At 41.7% G+C, this 17,226-nt stretch overlaps 1 protein-coding gene across 2 annotated transcripts; it reads left to right on the top strand.

Annotated features, from left to right (window-relative positions):
* The first annotated feature begins 126 nt into the window (after nt 1–126).
* atp6v0a2a (ATPase H+ transporting V0 subunit a2a) lies at nt 127–15,324 on the top strand. 2 transcript variants are annotated; one of them, XM_050052763.1, is made up of 20 exons: nt 127–805; nt 2,510–2,588; nt 2,764–2,861; nt 4,661–4,798; nt 5,208–5,284; nt 5,390–5,516; nt 7,559–7,641; nt 7,735–7,828; nt 7,901–8,113; nt 8,714–8,864; nt 9,523–9,662; nt 9,747–9,904; nt 9,994–10,084; nt 10,176–10,294; nt 12,318–12,528; nt 12,617–12,736; nt 12,848–12,964; nt 13,064–13,181; nt 13,312–13,483; nt 14,313–15,324. In XM_050052763.1, the coding sequence occupies exons 1-20, from the start codon at nt 695–697 to the stop codon at nt 14,413–14,415; spliced, it is 2,520 nt and encodes an 839-aa protein (XP_049908720.1). In that variant the 5' UTR covers nt 127–694; the 3' UTR covers nt 14,416–15,324. The 2 variants fall into 2 exon arrangements, with proteins under 2 accessions (XP_049908720.1, XP_049908719.1); XM_050052762.1 differs by having other exon boundaries at nt 5,187–5,284.
* The last annotated feature ends 1,902 nt before the right edge of the window (nt 15,325–17,226 follow it).

The raw sequence follows: 17,226 nt of genomic DNA, 5'->3' as shown, positions 1-17,226 counted from the left end.
TTGTAATCAGGCTGTTAACATTCAAATCAACCCTATTTTAACACCTCTCCTTTACAAACTAAAGAAACAGCGATTATTTTAGAGGATGCTGCCATACCTGGCAACCCGGAGACGCAATCTGTGTCAATTGCCGGGCGACGTAGCGGGAATAAAGGCCGTAGCCTATTTCTGACTGAGGCTTTTTATAACGGGCCGTGTTGCCCTCAGCCCCGTTTGTCTCCATGGCGGGTTGCTGATTTATATTTCAGGTTGCCTGTTGCTCGTGTCTCTTTGCCGCCAGCGTCGCGCCGTCGCCGTGTTTTTGCGCCGTAATGACAGGTGTTGGAGGTAAAGCGCCCTCAGGATGACGCCTTTCTCCAGGATCGCTCGATGCAAAAGGTGCATTAGGGAGGTTTCTGCCTTTGTTTTCATTATGGTTATTTAATCTGGCTGCTTTGGAGGTGAGGGGGAGACAAAACGGTGCGACACCCAGAGTGAGAAAAATGTCCCTTCTGAGAATCATCAATAGTATTAATAGCCGATAATTAATCCTCCAGGGGATGTTAATTGGTTAAGGGGGGGTTTAAAGCCGCGCACCGACTCGTTGCGTTTGTGATGTCCTGTTGTCGCCTGTAGTGAGCGGCTCGTTGTGCAGCTTCAGTAGGCTACAGACAGATTATAAAGCGGCGGAGCAGATCTGTCTGGCAGATAAAAGATGGTGTTTCGGAGTGAGGAGATGTGCTTGGCGCAATTGTTCCTGCAGTCCGGCTCTGAATATGACTGCATCAGTGAGCTCGGGGAGCTGGGACTGGTCGAGTTCCGAGATGTGAGTAGATACAGATGATGCACACTCAGTGTTTGAATGAATGTTTCTATTGTACCATCTGCATGGAACCGCCATTTGGGCCTGTGTGTTGTATTATTATAGTAGGCCTCTCTTTATTATAGGGATAAAATAATTCTACATTTTTCTCTGAGGATGCATGTTTGGGGGAGGGGGTGAATGAGGTAACTTCGCATAGGTGTACATGTCCGGGGGGGACACAGGGGACACATCCCCCTCAATCTTTAGACCTTTTGTCTTTCTCAGTAAAAGCATGAAAGTGGTGCAGAAAAATTCCCCAGAATGCAACAAATGAAACCCCCCTGTTTAAGTGTGTGTGCGTCTGTGTGTGTGTGAGTGACTTTGAGGAACATCATAGAAAATACATGCTGTGATTAGTTAAGCTAAAAACCTGATTTGAAATGCAAATCAGCACAGTGTGTCAAAATTTTCGAGTCAAAAATACTCAGTTATGTCTCATAAGGTCTTGCAGCAATTTTAGGAATAATACAACTTTGATACAAGAACCAGAATTTATAAAAATGGTGGAAAAACATCCCTCCAGAATACACATACACATTAAGACACTAAGATCTTGAGCAACACCATTAAATAAATACTCGCTGTGATTTGGTATCACAGACTTTTCAGATTTGGAGATTTCTGTAGGAATTGCATCTCTCAGCGATCTGTTCTGGAAACTGCTGAGAAACCCCCTTATTGTCAATATATCTTGGAAAGCTGTACATCTTCTGAATGCCAGATGCCTCTTGTTTGTGGCTGTGATGTTCGTTTAAAAAAACAAAACGGTTGCGTAACAGTGAAATAGTTACTGTGGGGGCTAACGTCATCAACATGCAAAATGTAGATCAACTTAACTCACTCTAATAGCCATATTCCTACATAACACCTACCTCTGCACAAGACCACATAGGCTGTATACTTTTTACCTGCAGTGCTTCAATAAGTAAGACATGATTTCTTCAAAAATCTTTCCTAAATTTGGTTAAAAGCTGTCTTGAAATAGTCTTCAAAAGCATTGAAATTAACTGTCTGATACCTGTAGACCCCCTGATCTAGGAAAGCCGTACATCCTTTGAATGCCAGATGCCTCTAGTTTGTGACTGTAAAATTTCATAAGGCCATATTAGGTCATTTCACACAGTGATGTCTGTTTAAAAAAAAACTGTCTCATCACAGTGAAACAGTTACTCTGGGGGCTGACATCATCAAACATGGTATCCACAAGAGTCTCAGCTTTCCGGCCATCACCAATTTATGCAATTACAATCCTGCTGAGGGACGCCGGTGTGCAGAAATATTCAAATACACCATTTTTAGAATAGGCGGAAATAACACATTTGTACTGTTTGAGAAAAACTGCATGGTTTTTGCCCCAAACTGCATGGGATTACCAAAAAGTGGGCATGTCTGTGAAGGTAAGACTCATAGGTGCCATTAGAATGCATTTTCATTGAGGTATCTTGAGGTGAGAGGTCAAGTGACCCCTGTGAAAATGGCCAAACCTCCCTTTTATATGTGTTAAAACAAAAACTACGCCCTTGGATTATAAAGTGTAAAGACCATATCTATCTATCTATCTATCTATCTAAAACTGTGTAACGACGCCATGCTTGTTATTGCACATGCACCGACTGATGCAGTAACTCGCAGCTCACCTGACCCGTGATGCTCCTCTGGTTTCAGCTCAACCCGAGTGTCAGCTCATTCCAGCGGCGCTTCGTCAGCGAAATCAAGAGATGCGAGGAGATGGAGAGGATTCTGGGTAAGAGAGAGCACCTGGGGCGGTTGTGTGTGTGGGTGTAGCCTTGAGCACACACCTGGACAATATATCATCGGGGACTGTATAAATGGTCCCTCAGAGAGATTCAGACAGCTCGCTCTGACACTCCGGCAGTAATTACCATGAAATAAACCATCAGCATTTTTGTTGTGGACAGGATACCTTCTGAGGGAGATTCAAAAGGCTAACATAGCCGTGCCAGAGGAGGATGAGAGCCCGCTGGCTCCTCCCCCCAGACAAGTCCTGGAGATCATGGTAAGTGTTTAATTGAATATATCTATATGCACGCTAGTATCCTAGATACATGGAACATAGCTCTCTCTTTATAGGATAATATTTTACAGGTTTGTGATAACTAGCTCAGGTGTGACGTTGCCTCCTCCACATCATAAGTCTTTAATTTTCCCCTCAAGTAACTTTACAGTTGGAAAAATCATATATTATTTCACACTGTCTGACAGTATCGTGCATATCTATTATATCATCTTTCCGCTCTTGCATCTATTTATAAGTGCACCAATCCAGAAAATGGAAATATTATAGATTTTTCCCCAAATGAAGCCTGACACATTTGGTATCTTTAGAAACTTAGGGATCTCTACTCTGCATCAGTAAACCCAGTGCAGGTTTTGGCTATTAGCGTCTTCCTGTAGGTATCAGTAGTAGAAGATAAGACAATAAAATTCTGTATTGCTGACATCAGACTTTCACTTTCATTTCAGCATGTAGCCAATCCTTGCATCATTTATCATCATATTTACTGTTTTTCTGACACACTGCTACAAAATTCAAGTTGAGGACTCACCTACATACTGTACATGGTGGAGGATGATTATAAATCTGGATGATAAAGCATCTAGCTGGCAAACTCACACCCAACCTATCAAATTGTGTCAACTCATCCCTGATCTGCAAAGCACTCACAATCACATAGGACCCAGATCATCGTCCACTCCATCAGTGCGTTACCTCCCTTCCCTCTGGATGCAGGTATGAGCTGCCCATGTGCAGAAAGGCCCATGTTCCCACGTGTACAACAGACAACCAAGAAAGGACAGCAGAGGAGATATCTGCACACAGATGCAACTACACCGGACAGCCACAAAAAAGGTTCACAGGCCGAGATCAATGCAAAAAATGTAAAATTATTTAGGACATCAGTACACAAAAAGACATGTGCTCAAAGTGCAAAAAAAATAATTTAAAAAAGGGAATGAAAACAGCAGCAAATGTTTCAGTCCTTGGCTTTTATCTGTGATCTCAGCCTGTGAACCTTTTTTGTGGCTGTCCAGTGTACTTGCATCTGTGTGCGGGTATCTCCTCTGCCGTCTCTTTTGTATAGATGATGCAAAATTCTGTACATCTTACTTGTTTAAACTATGTATGCACTGGCTTTGTCCACCTGCTATTAATCATTTTATTTATCGACAGTGATAAAAATTTTATATCTTAAGTTCCACTCCCCCGCTTCATACCATAGTCCCATTTTTGTCTTTTTGTAGGAGGGGCAGGGGATCTGTGCATGTGACTGTATATGTCACATATAAGTGGTATACACATCATTTAGAGGCTAAGAACCTGATTTGAAATGCAAATCAGCACACTGTGTCAGGTTTTCCAGTCAAAAATATGTATTAACATTGTGTTTTGGGTAGCTGCCTATTCAAACTTTTAACGTTTAGTGTGTCTGTGTGTGAGAACATAATGATGGAAGTAAATGATGGTCATTCCCACACTCAGTTATGTCTCATAAGGTCTTGCAGCAATTTTAGGAATAAAACAACTTTGATAAAAGAACCAGAATTGATAAAAATGGTCGAAAATCCTTCCAAAATACCACATTAAGACACTAAGATATCGATCATTTCATTGAGGTATCTTGAGCTGTGAGGTCAAGAGATCCCTGTGAAAATGACCATGCCAGTTTTGTCCTTGCCAGTATCCTGCTGCGAGTCATATTTACTGTTTATTCTCGGCTACCTAAATTAACTGAATGAGTCATCTTGTTGCTGAATGCAGACTTAAGCTAATGTTCACTGTGTGTTGATGTGCAGGAGCAGCTTCAGCGGCTGGAGATGGAGCTCAGCGAAGTGGCCCGAAACAAAGAGAAGCTGCGGAGGAACCTCCTGGAGCTCACCGAGTACACGCACATGCTAAAGATCACACGGACCTTCATACACAGCCGCTCCAGAGTAAGTGTGTGTCTGTCACGCCCTGCTTTTTGTTCCAGTCCCACCCTGTTAGCATCACAGTCAAGATGCTTCCCCTCACCTTGCCAGTAGCGTCTTGTTTTCTTGTCATGTTTTGTTTCCCTGGGTGACGGGTGGAACAAGAGCCGCCTTTAATTAAAGACACGGCCACAGTGCAGCTGTTACAAGCAGCACCTGACTCATCCGGGCTCCCGTTTTAGAAAAGGGATACAGCAAAGAGCAACAATGGTGTCTTTTGTGAGACAGGCATTTGTGAGAATAAACATCACATTCCAGCGTGTGCAAACACCACATCAGCTTTGTGTCGGACCATGTAAGGAGCAGTTAATGTAAGCTGTCATGAATGAAACATGTTCCCTTTTATAATTAGCATGAGGCTCTTGGTCCCCAGTATGAAGAATTCCCCACCATGGAGACAGACTCGGTGACAGGATGCACCGGTATGCAAAGACTCGGAGCCAAGCTGGGGTGAGCTGCGATACGTGTCATTTACATCCAAACAACAGGTCGTCTTAATGCGCACTGTCAGTAAGAAATAAACCTTAAAACTAATTTGATCTCTTCCTGCTGTAGGTTTGTGTCAGGTCTCATCCAGCGGGTGAAGGTGGAGGCGTTTGAGCGCATGTTGTGGAGAGTGTGTAAGGGTTACACCATCCTCAGCTACGCAGAAGTGGATGAAAACCTCGCTGATCTCGACACTGTGAGTCAAATTTAATTCAGACATCTTGATAGATGCCAAGAAAGATATTCTAACTTTTGCCTTGCCTGTTGAAATCAAACAGGAGTTGCTGTCTTTTTGTTTCGTTTTTTAAAACATTGAAAACCTTGTTCTCCATCAGCTTCTTACTCTGAGCAGTGGGGTCCTACACGGATGCTATTTTCTGCAAAAGTTGGAACTTTTGATCATTTCACATGAGAGATTTCTGCAGTCGTGTGTTTGATCTTGCTGTATTCACTGGTTTTGAGTTGACAGACGGAAAAAGGTGATGTCACGTATTTCCATGCACCAATCAGAGCTTAGAATAGCTGTGAGGATGGTTGGCTTATGTTGTGTCTGTAAATCCGATCAAACCACATTGATACTTCATATGAGTTTAAATATTTAGGTTTAAATTAGACATCTTTCAGCTTTAGTTATTTCCAACATTTCAATGTGGGGTCTATGTGGGTGGTAAACAGGCTGAAAAATGGGCCCTATATAAAGAAGAGGAAGATATACTTTTTAATTTAATGATTCAAATTCTGTCACGCTGTTGTCATACACACACAGGCCTGAAATAGACACACAAACAGAACCCATACATGCATGAAATGGAGAGATGTCAGAGTGAGGGGGCTGCCCATGGACAGGCGTCTCTAGCAGTTGGGGGTTTGGTGCCTTGCTCAAGGGTACTGCGACAGTGCCCAGGAAGCAAACTGACACCTCTCCAGCTACCAGTCCACACTCCATGTTTGGTCTGGACGGGGACTTCAGCTGGTGATCCACCTGTTCCCAACCCAAGTCCCTATGGACTGAGCTACCGCCGCCCCAAATGGGATTGTCCACGGGTTCCATTTTGACTCCATGTCAGTTGCCCACATAGGTGGGTTTATGCAAGTGGACCCCACATGGGTTATGCTATGGCTACCTGGGAACCAAGTGGGTATGGGCCCATCCATGGGGCTCACTTGGATAAACCCACCTATGTGGGCAATAGGCATGGGGTCAATGTGGAACCTGTGGACAATCCCATGTTGGGCCCATTCTTCAGCCCAGTTACCACCCACATTGGCCCCATACACAAGTGTTGGCTGGTTTAGTTACTTGTGAATGTTAAAAGGTAAATGTAATAAAAAGATTTGGATTCAATAAGTGGATTCATTAACGGATTTGAATTCAGTACAATGCTGTTGAGCCTCATCTCCCACCCACACAGTTCTGGTGAAGCAAATTTGCTGAGTTTTGGATCCAAAGTCATAATAAATAAGGATGTTTTTTCAAAACTTCAACTTTGGTTGTGACTTATATAGTAATGAATATTTATAGTTACAGTAAAATAGGGAAATAATAGAGAGATAATTTCAGGATCTAGCTGGGAGTTCAGTAAAATTATGCTGCAGTGATAAAACAAATGATAAAATGATTAAACTAACGATGACATTTTTTTAAAGGGAAAGAAAGGGACGCCATTACCCTTGTTAGCAAAATGACCAAAATGTGTCCCCCTTGTTGACCTGCCATCTCTCTCCATCCTCCCGGTCCAGGCTCAGACGCCGCCCTGTCCGGACCCAGACCTATAATTGATTTATTACTGAGAATTATTCAATTTTGACAGAGCGATTTAGTGGATTCACAGACCAATTGCTTGCGTTAAATCATCTCACATGATGCTACACAGCCGGTCACATCTGTGCATTCTGATAAGCATTGCGACTCAAGTGAGTGATACACACACACAGGGGAGAGACAAGAAACAAGATCTGGAGAACAAAGAGAGTCAGAGGAAAGTGATTTCATATGGTGTGTTTTATAGACAGAAAACTCCCTCAAGTCCAAACAGAGGGCAAAGAAAATAGAATATTTTTATAGCACTGAATCATTACCAATTAGCACCTACTGGATACATCCCACTTGTGTGGCAGCAGAGGGGAAAGTATTGTGGTAGCGATACATGTAAAAGTCATATTTCATCACTTTATGATTTTTTATTGTGCTGTACTTGTAATAACTTATGATGTAATAACTGATGTGTGTTGTTTCAGGGTGAGATCAGCAAAAGCGTTGTGTTTCTCATCTCTTTCTGGGGAGACCAGATCGGACAGAAAGTGCAAAAAATCTGCGATTGGTGAGAACGCCATCATTGCATGACTTTATCTTTAAACTCCTTGTTGTATTCTCCTTCATCATCAGCCCACATGTCCATCTCTGTCGTCCTCAGTTACCACTGCCATCTTTACCCTCACCCTGAGAATGACGAAGAGCGGGCAGATGTGCTGGACAGCTTGAGGACACGCATCCAAGACCTTAACAATGTAAGGCTGATGGAGACACATAACATTTAACACATTCTCAGTGAGGTGGTAGTAACTGTTGTGTTGGTCCAGGTGCTGCACCGCACTGAGGACTACCTGAGGCAGGTTCTGCAGAAGGCCTCGGAGTCGGCCTTCACCTGGGTCGTGCAGGTGAAAAAGATGAAGGCGATCTACCATATCTTGAACCTCTGCAGCTTCGACGTCACCAACAAGTGTCTGATCGCGGAGGTGTGGTGTCCTGTCAGTGACCTGGCAAACCTGCGCGGGGCGCTAGAGGAGGGCTCGGTGAGAGGAAGTATTGATTATCTATTAATGGTGACAGAACACTTGTTTGCAGCCTCTCTAAACCCAAAGCATCAATCTTGCAGCTAGGGATAAGAAGATAATCATTTTTTTCTCCCTCGAGCTCGTTATATGAATCATCTTTGGCCTGTGAATTGAATTGGCTTTGCTTATCAGCTGTTATTTACTTAAATTGTATCACTAAGATGCATTTTTAATTCTTTCACATTATTCTGGCTGTCAGCTTTTTGGATGACTTCATCTCCTGAACCCCTCCATCTGTCATGTTTTTTTTTTTGTTTTTTTTTGTATTGTTGGCCGAATCATTTGATTTGTTGTTGTTTGCATCGCTTAGCATTTTCTTCCCTCACTGCCCAGTGTGTGCCAGCAATTCCTTCTGCTCCAGGCTGCAGATTTGGTTGTTTTCGGATCAAATTTCTCACCTAGAATTCACAATTGAGAAAAACTTTCTGGTCAGAGGATCACTCAAACCCGGGAAAATTTCACACAACTGAATTAATGGAGCTCTAAAAATCATCGGTGTGTATTTTAATTGATACAGTAGTGTTTCTAGAATTTTACACTTTTGTTTTTTTTAAACAGAGAAAAGGCGATGCCACCGTACCGTCCTTTGTGAACCGCATCCCAAGTACTGACACTCCACCCACCCTGTTAAGAACCAACAAGTTCACATCAGGCTTTCAGAGCATTGTTGAGGCGTATGGGGTGGGGGACTATCGCGAGGTAAGCCCAGGTAAGAACTCACACTGTGTTTTGTAAAGGTTAAACTTTAAAGGAATACTTCACTCCCAAAATGATCATATGTGTGTCAGTTACTCACTCTGCATTGCCTTGAATTCATAAATAAAACTGTTTTTTCTCACATGCCTCCAAGCCTCCAATAACATTAGCATGATATATTTGTTTGGAAAACGTGTTTAGCATAAGACAGTTGTTTTGTCGGTGAACCTTTTGAGTTATAATGGAGCCAAACTTTGTAACCTTGTCATCCCTGAGACTGTTTATGCTGAAGTGCTTTAAATTGTAAGGATACAGTAAAAATGCATGTGTTTGGGAAGTCCTGAGCATATGACTGGATAGATAAGACTTATACTTCACAAGTTGTGTGAGAGTTTGTGAACAGATGTTTTGATAAGTTTTGCTGTTGATAAACGTGGCCCCCATTTACTTTAATTTATCAAGAATTTTCTCTGTTTATGGATTCTCTGTTCACTGTGGAAGAATGCGAGAAAACAATGTTTTCTTCACGATTTTAGCACAACACAGGGTGAGTAATTGGTAAACAAATGATCATTTTGGGGGTGAGGTATTCCTTTAAAGTGTGTTTTTATTGGGTGCAGCTATGGAGAAGTTTAGACTAAGCACACTGAAGACATTTTTCTCATCCACAGCTCCCTACACCATCATCACTTTCCCCTTTCTGTTTGCTGTGATGTTTGGCGACCTCGGGCACGGGATGGTAATGAGTCTCTTTGCCTTGTGGATGGTGCTGACGGAAAAAAAACAGAAGAAGAAACGATCCAGTAATGAGGTAGGAATGAGTTGTTCCTCTCATCCATAATGCAGAGTCTGGTGATTGTAAATTAGTTTTAGCTGATAGCTCTGTTGATCTCAGATATGGGCGACGTTCTTCAACGGACGTTACATCATCCTGATGATGGGGCTTTTCTCTGTCTACACGGGGCTGATTTACAACGACTGTTTCTCCAAGTCGCTCAACATTTTCGGCTCTGGCTGGAGTGTCAAGGCTATGTTTACCAACCAGCAGTGGACGTGAGTTACACACAAAAAAACGACACTCAGAGAAATAATTGTGTTTTAATGTTTTTTTCTAATTGATGCTTGATCTTTTCACATTGCAGAAATAAAACCCTCCAAACAAATGCTTTGCTCACGTTAGACCCTAACATCAGCGGCGTTTTCAGCGGACCGTACCCATTTGGCATCGACCCTGTGAGTAAATGCACTCAGACATTACAGTCAGGATATAATCAATTTGTTTACATATCATTTTCACCAAGATGCTTTCTAAATATCCCCTCAGATATGGAACATGGCAGTGAACCGGCTGTCCTTCCTCAACTCCTACAAGATGAAGATGTCGGTTGTTATCGGGGTCATCCACATGAGCTTTGGAGTGGTGCTGAGTGTCTTCAATCACTTGTGAGTGGCTCGAGATATACGTCCCTGGCAGTGACCTCACATCACTTTTGTGCGTGTAGTTACAGCACGGGCATCCATCAGTGTCAGGCAGCAACATTTACAGATAAAATTTATTTTCGGTAGCGTAGAAACGTATTAACAACTGCCAGAAAGGCTAAACACACAAACTAAATAACCAGCACTGATGCTCTACTGGATGAAAATGAACTCTATTGATTTGGCAAGTGTATTGGCCCTGAAAATTTGAATCAGTCTGTGCCATAGACCTCCATTAACAAGACAACAGCCATGCTAGCAGCTCTGAGAGGTTGTATAAGGCAAAGCTGTGATTCGAGCTAAATGCTAATGTACAAAATGTGCTCAGGGTGCAGATTCCAGGTTATGATTCCCTAAATTTAATTTTTTATCTTTAATTCCTGATTGGCTGAGGGGCACTCCATCATCAGGACAGACAGAGCACAAGACCCTCTCTAGTTAGTTTGATTTGTGATCTCAAAGACGGTCGTGTGGACTTTCTCCAGAACCGAGTACTAAGTTGGTAGAGTGGATTTATGTGCATTGTTTCCCTCAGCGTAAGTCCTTGAACATAAAACCACACCTGCCTGTTCCCATAGCCTTTAGTGAGAGTTCCTGCAATAAATCCTGAGAAAGACATACCTGCCTCCCGTGTCCTGACCGACACCCTGCAGAGACAGTCACACAGTGTTTCCAAAGCCAGCTACTTCCTATCCAAAACAGCTAATATGAGCAAAAACCTGATGAAGCCATGTTTGTAACATTTCAAATGAAGACCAAATCAAAAGAAGACCCAATTCAGCCTACTTCTTTACTATCAGCGTGATGTTTCCTGCCATCACCTGCACCAAGTTATGAGGACGTACAGCGCCCTGCACGGGGCACGTGCTTTTGAATGAGCTAATATGAGCATGTTAACATGCTGATGTTTAGCAGGTGTAATGTTACTATGTTTGTTGTCTCAGTAGCCCTCCCTACAGCCATGCCACCATTGTGTGTCTAAAAATAACTCAGTGAGCCACACTAGACCTGTAGTTTATTTTGAATAATAATTTCTGCTGCCATAAATACTCACTACACTGTAAAAATAATGTATTTGTTTTGACTTTAAAAATGTTAGTGTCCGGACTGCCTTTGAATGTTAAGTTGACTGAATTTGAGACGATAAGTATTAATAATTTTGCAATGATTCAACTTGTCTTTTCAAATTCAGTCAACTAAGATTTTCAAGGCAGCTCAGACACTAGCTTTTTAATCAATAGTTAATTTGTACAGTGTAGAGGACCAAATTAGCAGCTAAAACATGGTCTCAAACAAAAATGATTTACTCCATTCTAAGTAACATTTGCTAAAAACTAAAGTGCACTCCGGTTTTAGCCTTTTTAACAGGTATACTATGCAGGAATTATCAGCTACTGTTTGTGAACAGTATCACCAGCAGAAGTGAACCCCAGCTTTGTCCACATGGTGTTCTGCCTCGCTATATTTTTTTAGGCACTGTGTCTGCAATTTTTGGAGCTTCCTCTTGGATTTGTGCTGCTTATAGTCTGACACCTGGTCGCTACCTTTTTATAAGACCTCACCTGCACGCTGTGCCCAGGAACGTCCCAGCCACAGCAAAATAAGAACAAAATACAGGCAGAGGGCAGAGTCTCTGCAGATAAATACACACACACACACTTCTATACATTGTTTTTAAGGAATATCCTGCATTGTATACCTTTAAGGCAGCTGTCTTACAAGGAGGTCCAATGCAGCAACCACAGCATGGAGTAATATCTCAAGAGAGATATTACAAGGTTTTCTTTAAGGAAACTTATCTAGAAGCCAATGAAATAGGACACATGATGAAGTACCCATGTGTCATATCCCATAAAAATGCTTTTTCCCAATAATAAGATGACAGCTTTTTAATCATAGCTGTCACTAATGAAACTGGTGCAGTATCTGGGGTCTAGTCATTAAAACCTTTCCCTCTCTATTTCCATACTTTGTTCTCTCTCTTCAGGCACTTCCGACAGAAGTTTAACGTCTACCTGCTGTTTCTTCCTGAGCTGCTCTTCCTGCTCTGTCTCTTTGGCTACCTGGTCTTCATGATCCTCTACAAGTGGCTGGCGTTTGGTGCGCGAGACTCCAGCCAGGCTCCCAGCATCCTCATCCACTTCATTAACATGTTTGTCATGCAGGGGAAGGATATCACTCCTCTCTACCCAGGACAGGTATGTGTTGAAACATTATCTATTTATCAGCTCTGGATGTATTTTGATGCTTGTTAATGCATTTTTTGTTGTCTTGTCTTGATTCCAGACTGGGCTGCAGATTTTCTTAGTTGTGATAGCTATGCTGTCAGTTCCTGTGCTGCTGTTAGGAAAACCTCTTTACTTGTACTGGCTGTACCGTGGAGGCAAAGGACTGCGTAGACGCAGAGTATGTGTGATCAACCATTTTGAAATATGTTTGTATGTTCAGCCTCAGTAGTGTTTGGTCACTTGTCAGTACTTCAAAACTTCTAAAATCAACACTGATGTCTCACCTCAGGGTTATGAGAGAGTGAGGCGTGTGAGTGAGGATGACAATTCCACAGCACCATCCTATGAAGATGATGAAGAGGAGGGACTCGATGAAACGCCAAGCAGAGAAGCTCTTCCCAAAGAGGTCACACACACCAGGATGAATGAATTATGTGAATTAAGTGAATTAATCATGAATTAAGTGTAATGTCATATCTATTATTTGATCTAATCTGTTTTGCAGTTTGACTTTGGGGATGTGCTCCTGTACCAGACCATTCACACCATAGAGTACTGCCTGGGCTGCATTTCCAACACTGCATCATACCTGCGTCTCTGGGCCCTCAGCTTGGCTCATGCCCGTAAGTGCAGTCACGAAAAGTAGTTCACCCTGAGCTGTCCGTGTGTCTTTGTTTCTGCTGACTTCTACTTTGCATTTCTTTACCTTAAATAAGAGATCATGTTTGTGTGTGTCTATTTGTGTTGTTTCAGAGCTCTCAGAGGTGTTGTGGGGCATGGTGATGCGCCTGGGTCTGAGGATCACCACAAGAGTAGGGGTGGTGTTGTTGGTCCCTGTGTTCGGCCTCTTCGCCATGCTCACTGTCTCCATCCTGCTGGTCATGGAAGGTTTATCAGCGTTCCTCCACGCTCTTCGACTTCACTGGTGAGTCTCAACTGATGCTAATGCTTAAATAATGGATCTTTAGGAACATCATTAGGGCCCTGATACACCAAGCTGACGGTCGGCCGTTGGTCAATGTCAGGCTGTCGGTAAGCATCTGTCGCCCTAGTTTTTGCAGGGTGTCCCACATCGTTGGCACTAGTCGACCCTTGTTGTCTGTTTTTTGGCCGATTCAGTGTATTCAATCGGTGTTGGAGCTGACACAGCCTGTCAGTGAGTGAAATCTCTCTGATTGGCAGCTCAGCTCAGTGCATGAGAAGAGAAACAACTGAAGTCAAGAGTGTGTGAGATCAAAAGAAACTTATGAGTTTAAATATACTTTTTTTAGCCATTTAGCTCTTAAGCAAAAACAGAAACTGCATAATTGGTCACTAGCGTACGGTAAATATCCTTTGCTCTTTCAACATCAATTGTGTTATCATGGTAACTGGCTAACTAGTGCCTTGAATCCATCCTGTTGGTGTTGTCGCGTTTCCTTTTTTTAATGATGCATACAGACAACCGCCACGTGCTGGTATGGAGAAGTAGTTCCTCTCACTCAGGCACAGAGCGTATGGGCTAGTTGGCCATTTGTTGTAGTGTTTGCGGTGTGTTCAAGTGCAACTTTTTGACTGAGACAAAGGTGATGTGTGACAAGGAAACAGCCAGCTGTCATCGCCACTAGTTCTTTGATGTCGGTTTGGTGTGTCTGGGCCTTTAAGACAGAGACATTGAGTTAACAATGTAGTGACATCAGATTATTTTTTCAATGTACTGAGCTCTGCTTTATTCAGTTTCCTGTGCCCTTACTCGCTTGAACATTTGTCTTCAGGGTGGAGTTCCAGAACAAATTCTACCATGGGAACGGTGTCAAGTTTGTGCCCTTCGACTTCTCCCTCCTGCCCTCCGTTTTTGAACAAGATGGCTTGCTTTAGAAATATGTGGACTCTGATGTACTGCATATGAGTGGAGGCAGACTTTATAATTGGAAAGGATGCTGGAAGCTGGAATAATTCACACTGTGATGACGACAACAGACAAAGACAATGGACTGAAACTCACTCTTGTAGCAACGTTTTTCACCGTGACGATTTTTAAAAATGTTATCGGCTGTGCTGACTGCCTTACTACTGTACCCAGCAAACCTCTGGATACGCAGAGGTTCGAAATTCTTCTTCTGTTAATAATTTAATTTTGTAGTTGAGATAACGCTCAACGCTGCTTAAAGTTGGGTGAGTTTAAATATTTTATTTGCATTGTGCTGCGTAAACTGGTTTTGTATTATTTACAACATGGTATTTAAACAGTTATACAGTGCAATGTAAAGTCACAACAATATCTATCAAAGACCATGTCGAGCATCCTGATGTAGTGCCATAGAGATTTATTTCTGACGATGATATAGGGATGCCTTTGGGTCTTTTAAAACTGCTCCTCCAAATGATGAGAGAAAACCTGCGGGCATCAAAATCTGAAGAAGAATTCAAAACATGACAACCTTTCTAGTGAGGCATACTGTCACAAAGCACTTTGCAGAAATGATTGTACAATGACAAGTTTTCACTGACTGTGATGATGCCAAATGAAAATAATCTTCAACTGTTCGCTGTTTGCTTCTTTACTTATTAACGCATTTATTTAAGCATAACCTCCCCTGTAATCGATAGAGAAATGTCAAATACTCCAGAAGAAGTCAAGAAGCCGTGGGCCTTTCTTTGATGATACTGCTTGTTGCGTTTGTTAATGATAATTAATCATTGTATTTATTTAAATTATTGTCTGTACAAGAGTCTAATATTTTACCATTTTGATGTGTTGAATAAAGGTTTCAAGAAATGCAAGCAAGTAAAGCATTTGTGTCCAGTGCCATTTTATTCGCTGTGTTATATATTGATTTAGTGGGCAGTTAATTGATGACAAATAATCATCACTATTAAATCTGTCAGAATCTTAATTGGGTGAATGTGCAAGTGTGTGGTGTTTGTGCCAACAAAGTGCTTGTCTGACAAATCTGATGCTTATCTTCAGCTGTTACACTGACAGCAATGTGCATTTTGACAAGGCATCATACTTGGCCTGACTCTGTTTTTCTTTTTACTTTTCAGAGACGTGTCAAAAAATGTAGGCTTCAAAAGTCTTAAAGTGACAGTTCACCCCAAAATCACAACCACATATTTTCCCCTTACCTGTAGTGCTATTTGTCAGTCTAGATTGTTTTGGTGTGAGTTGCAGCGTTGGAGACATTGGCTGTAGAGATGTCTGCCTTCTCTTGAATATAAAGGAACTAGATGGCACTCGGCTTGTGGTGCTCAAAGTGCCAAATGATAAGATAATCCACACACCTTGCTGTGAGTAGCTTTACGGTACGTAGTACCTATTTTCTCTCAACCAAACACCGCCAACAATATCACCACACAGACAGAACCATGCATCTACACATGGACAAGAGGTTTGTGCTTCTCAGCTGAGCAGTATCATTAGCTAGCTCAGTGGTGCTGGGTAAGTTAGCAGTAGATGCATGTTTCCATCTGTGCAGTGATGCAGTTGGCAGGCTGTAACTGCTCACAACAAGGTCTATGTTATTGTCTCATGATTCCTGGAAAGAGACATTGCTGTTTCTCGTTCAGTTTCTCAAATGTGTTTTTTTCTTGGCGCTTTGAGCACCACAATTTGAATGCCATCTGGATCCAGAAGAGAAGGCAGACATCTCCACAGTCGGTATCTCCAACACTGTGCAACCCACACACAAACAATGTAGACTGAAAAATAAAATTACAGGTTAAGAGGAAAAAATAAATTTTTTGATTCTGGGGTGTACTATCCCTTTAAATACTCCAAAATGTGAGCAGAATAATAGCATAAACGCATATTGTTTATGTGAGATCTTTGTTTGTTTATTAAGATCCCCATTAACTTTTGCATTGCAGCAGCTATTCTCCATAGGGTCTACACAGGTACATAGTGACAATACTAAACATACATTCATGCTACACAACACAATACAACAACACGTCATAAAGCACATCCACTGTATAAGAAACACTAACAGTTAACATAGTTTACAAAACACACACATACAGTAAAGACTAAATAAATTGGCTTGACTGAATCCATCATATTCTAACAGATAAATATCATCATATAACATACAACAGAATAGAATATCCATTAAACATTTACTTATACTAATAGAATACTATTAATTAGTTAAGTTTATAAAGTATATAAGATATAAGCCATCTTTGGAGTGGCTTTAACCTCACAGTGTAAACTAGAGATGCAACACACACAATATATGTACTATAATGAAAGTCACCATGTAAAAATTTGATTCTGATTTAATTTTAAAACTAAACTTTGATTAGAAATGTTTGTTTTAAATCTTAAAATATCTGACTCTAATCTGCAACTAATTATTTCTTTGACTATTCTGACTTGTTTTAGCTGTTTTAATAGGTCTCATAATTCAGTATTTTTTCTCAGATATCTGAAAGTTATCTCAAAATAATAATTAAAAAAAACATGTAAATCTTAAATATCTGGCCTTTCTTTTATGTTGCTGCTCTGGCCTTTTGTTAAAATGAATATCAACCCCTTTCTGAGGCAGTATTGCGTCCTCCAACAGACTCCTGCATCCTGCAATGATGTAGAAAACTGCAGTGCATGCCATATGTGTGACACACGCACACACACACACACGCACACACAGACGCACGCACGCACGCACGCACACACAGACCTGCACC

The sequence above is a fragment of the Epinephelus moara genome, chromosome 9 (assembly GCF_006386435.1).
Source record: "Epinephelus moara isolate mb chromosome 9, YSFRI_EMoa_1.0, whole genome shotgun sequence".
In the NCBI taxonomy this organism is placed as follows: domain Eukaryota; kingdom Metazoa; phylum Chordata; class Actinopteri; order Perciformes; family Serranidae; genus Epinephelus; species Epinephelus moara.
This window is presented reverse-complemented; position numbering and strand designations above follow the sequence as displayed.

Coding starts and splice junctions, on each gene's coding strand:
- atp6v0a2a (XM_050052762.1), top strand. CDS start 695: ATGGTGTTTCGGAGTGAGGAGATGTGCTTGGCGCAATTGTTCCTGCAG. Junction 9,905..9,993: donor TTTACCAACCAGCAGTGGAC/GTGAGTTACACA, acceptor TTCACATTGCAG/AAATAAAACCCTCCAAACAA. Junction 13,484..14,312: donor CACGCTCTTCGACTTCACTG/GTGAGTCTCAAC, acceptor ATTTGTCTTCAG/GGTGGAGTTCCAGAACAAAT.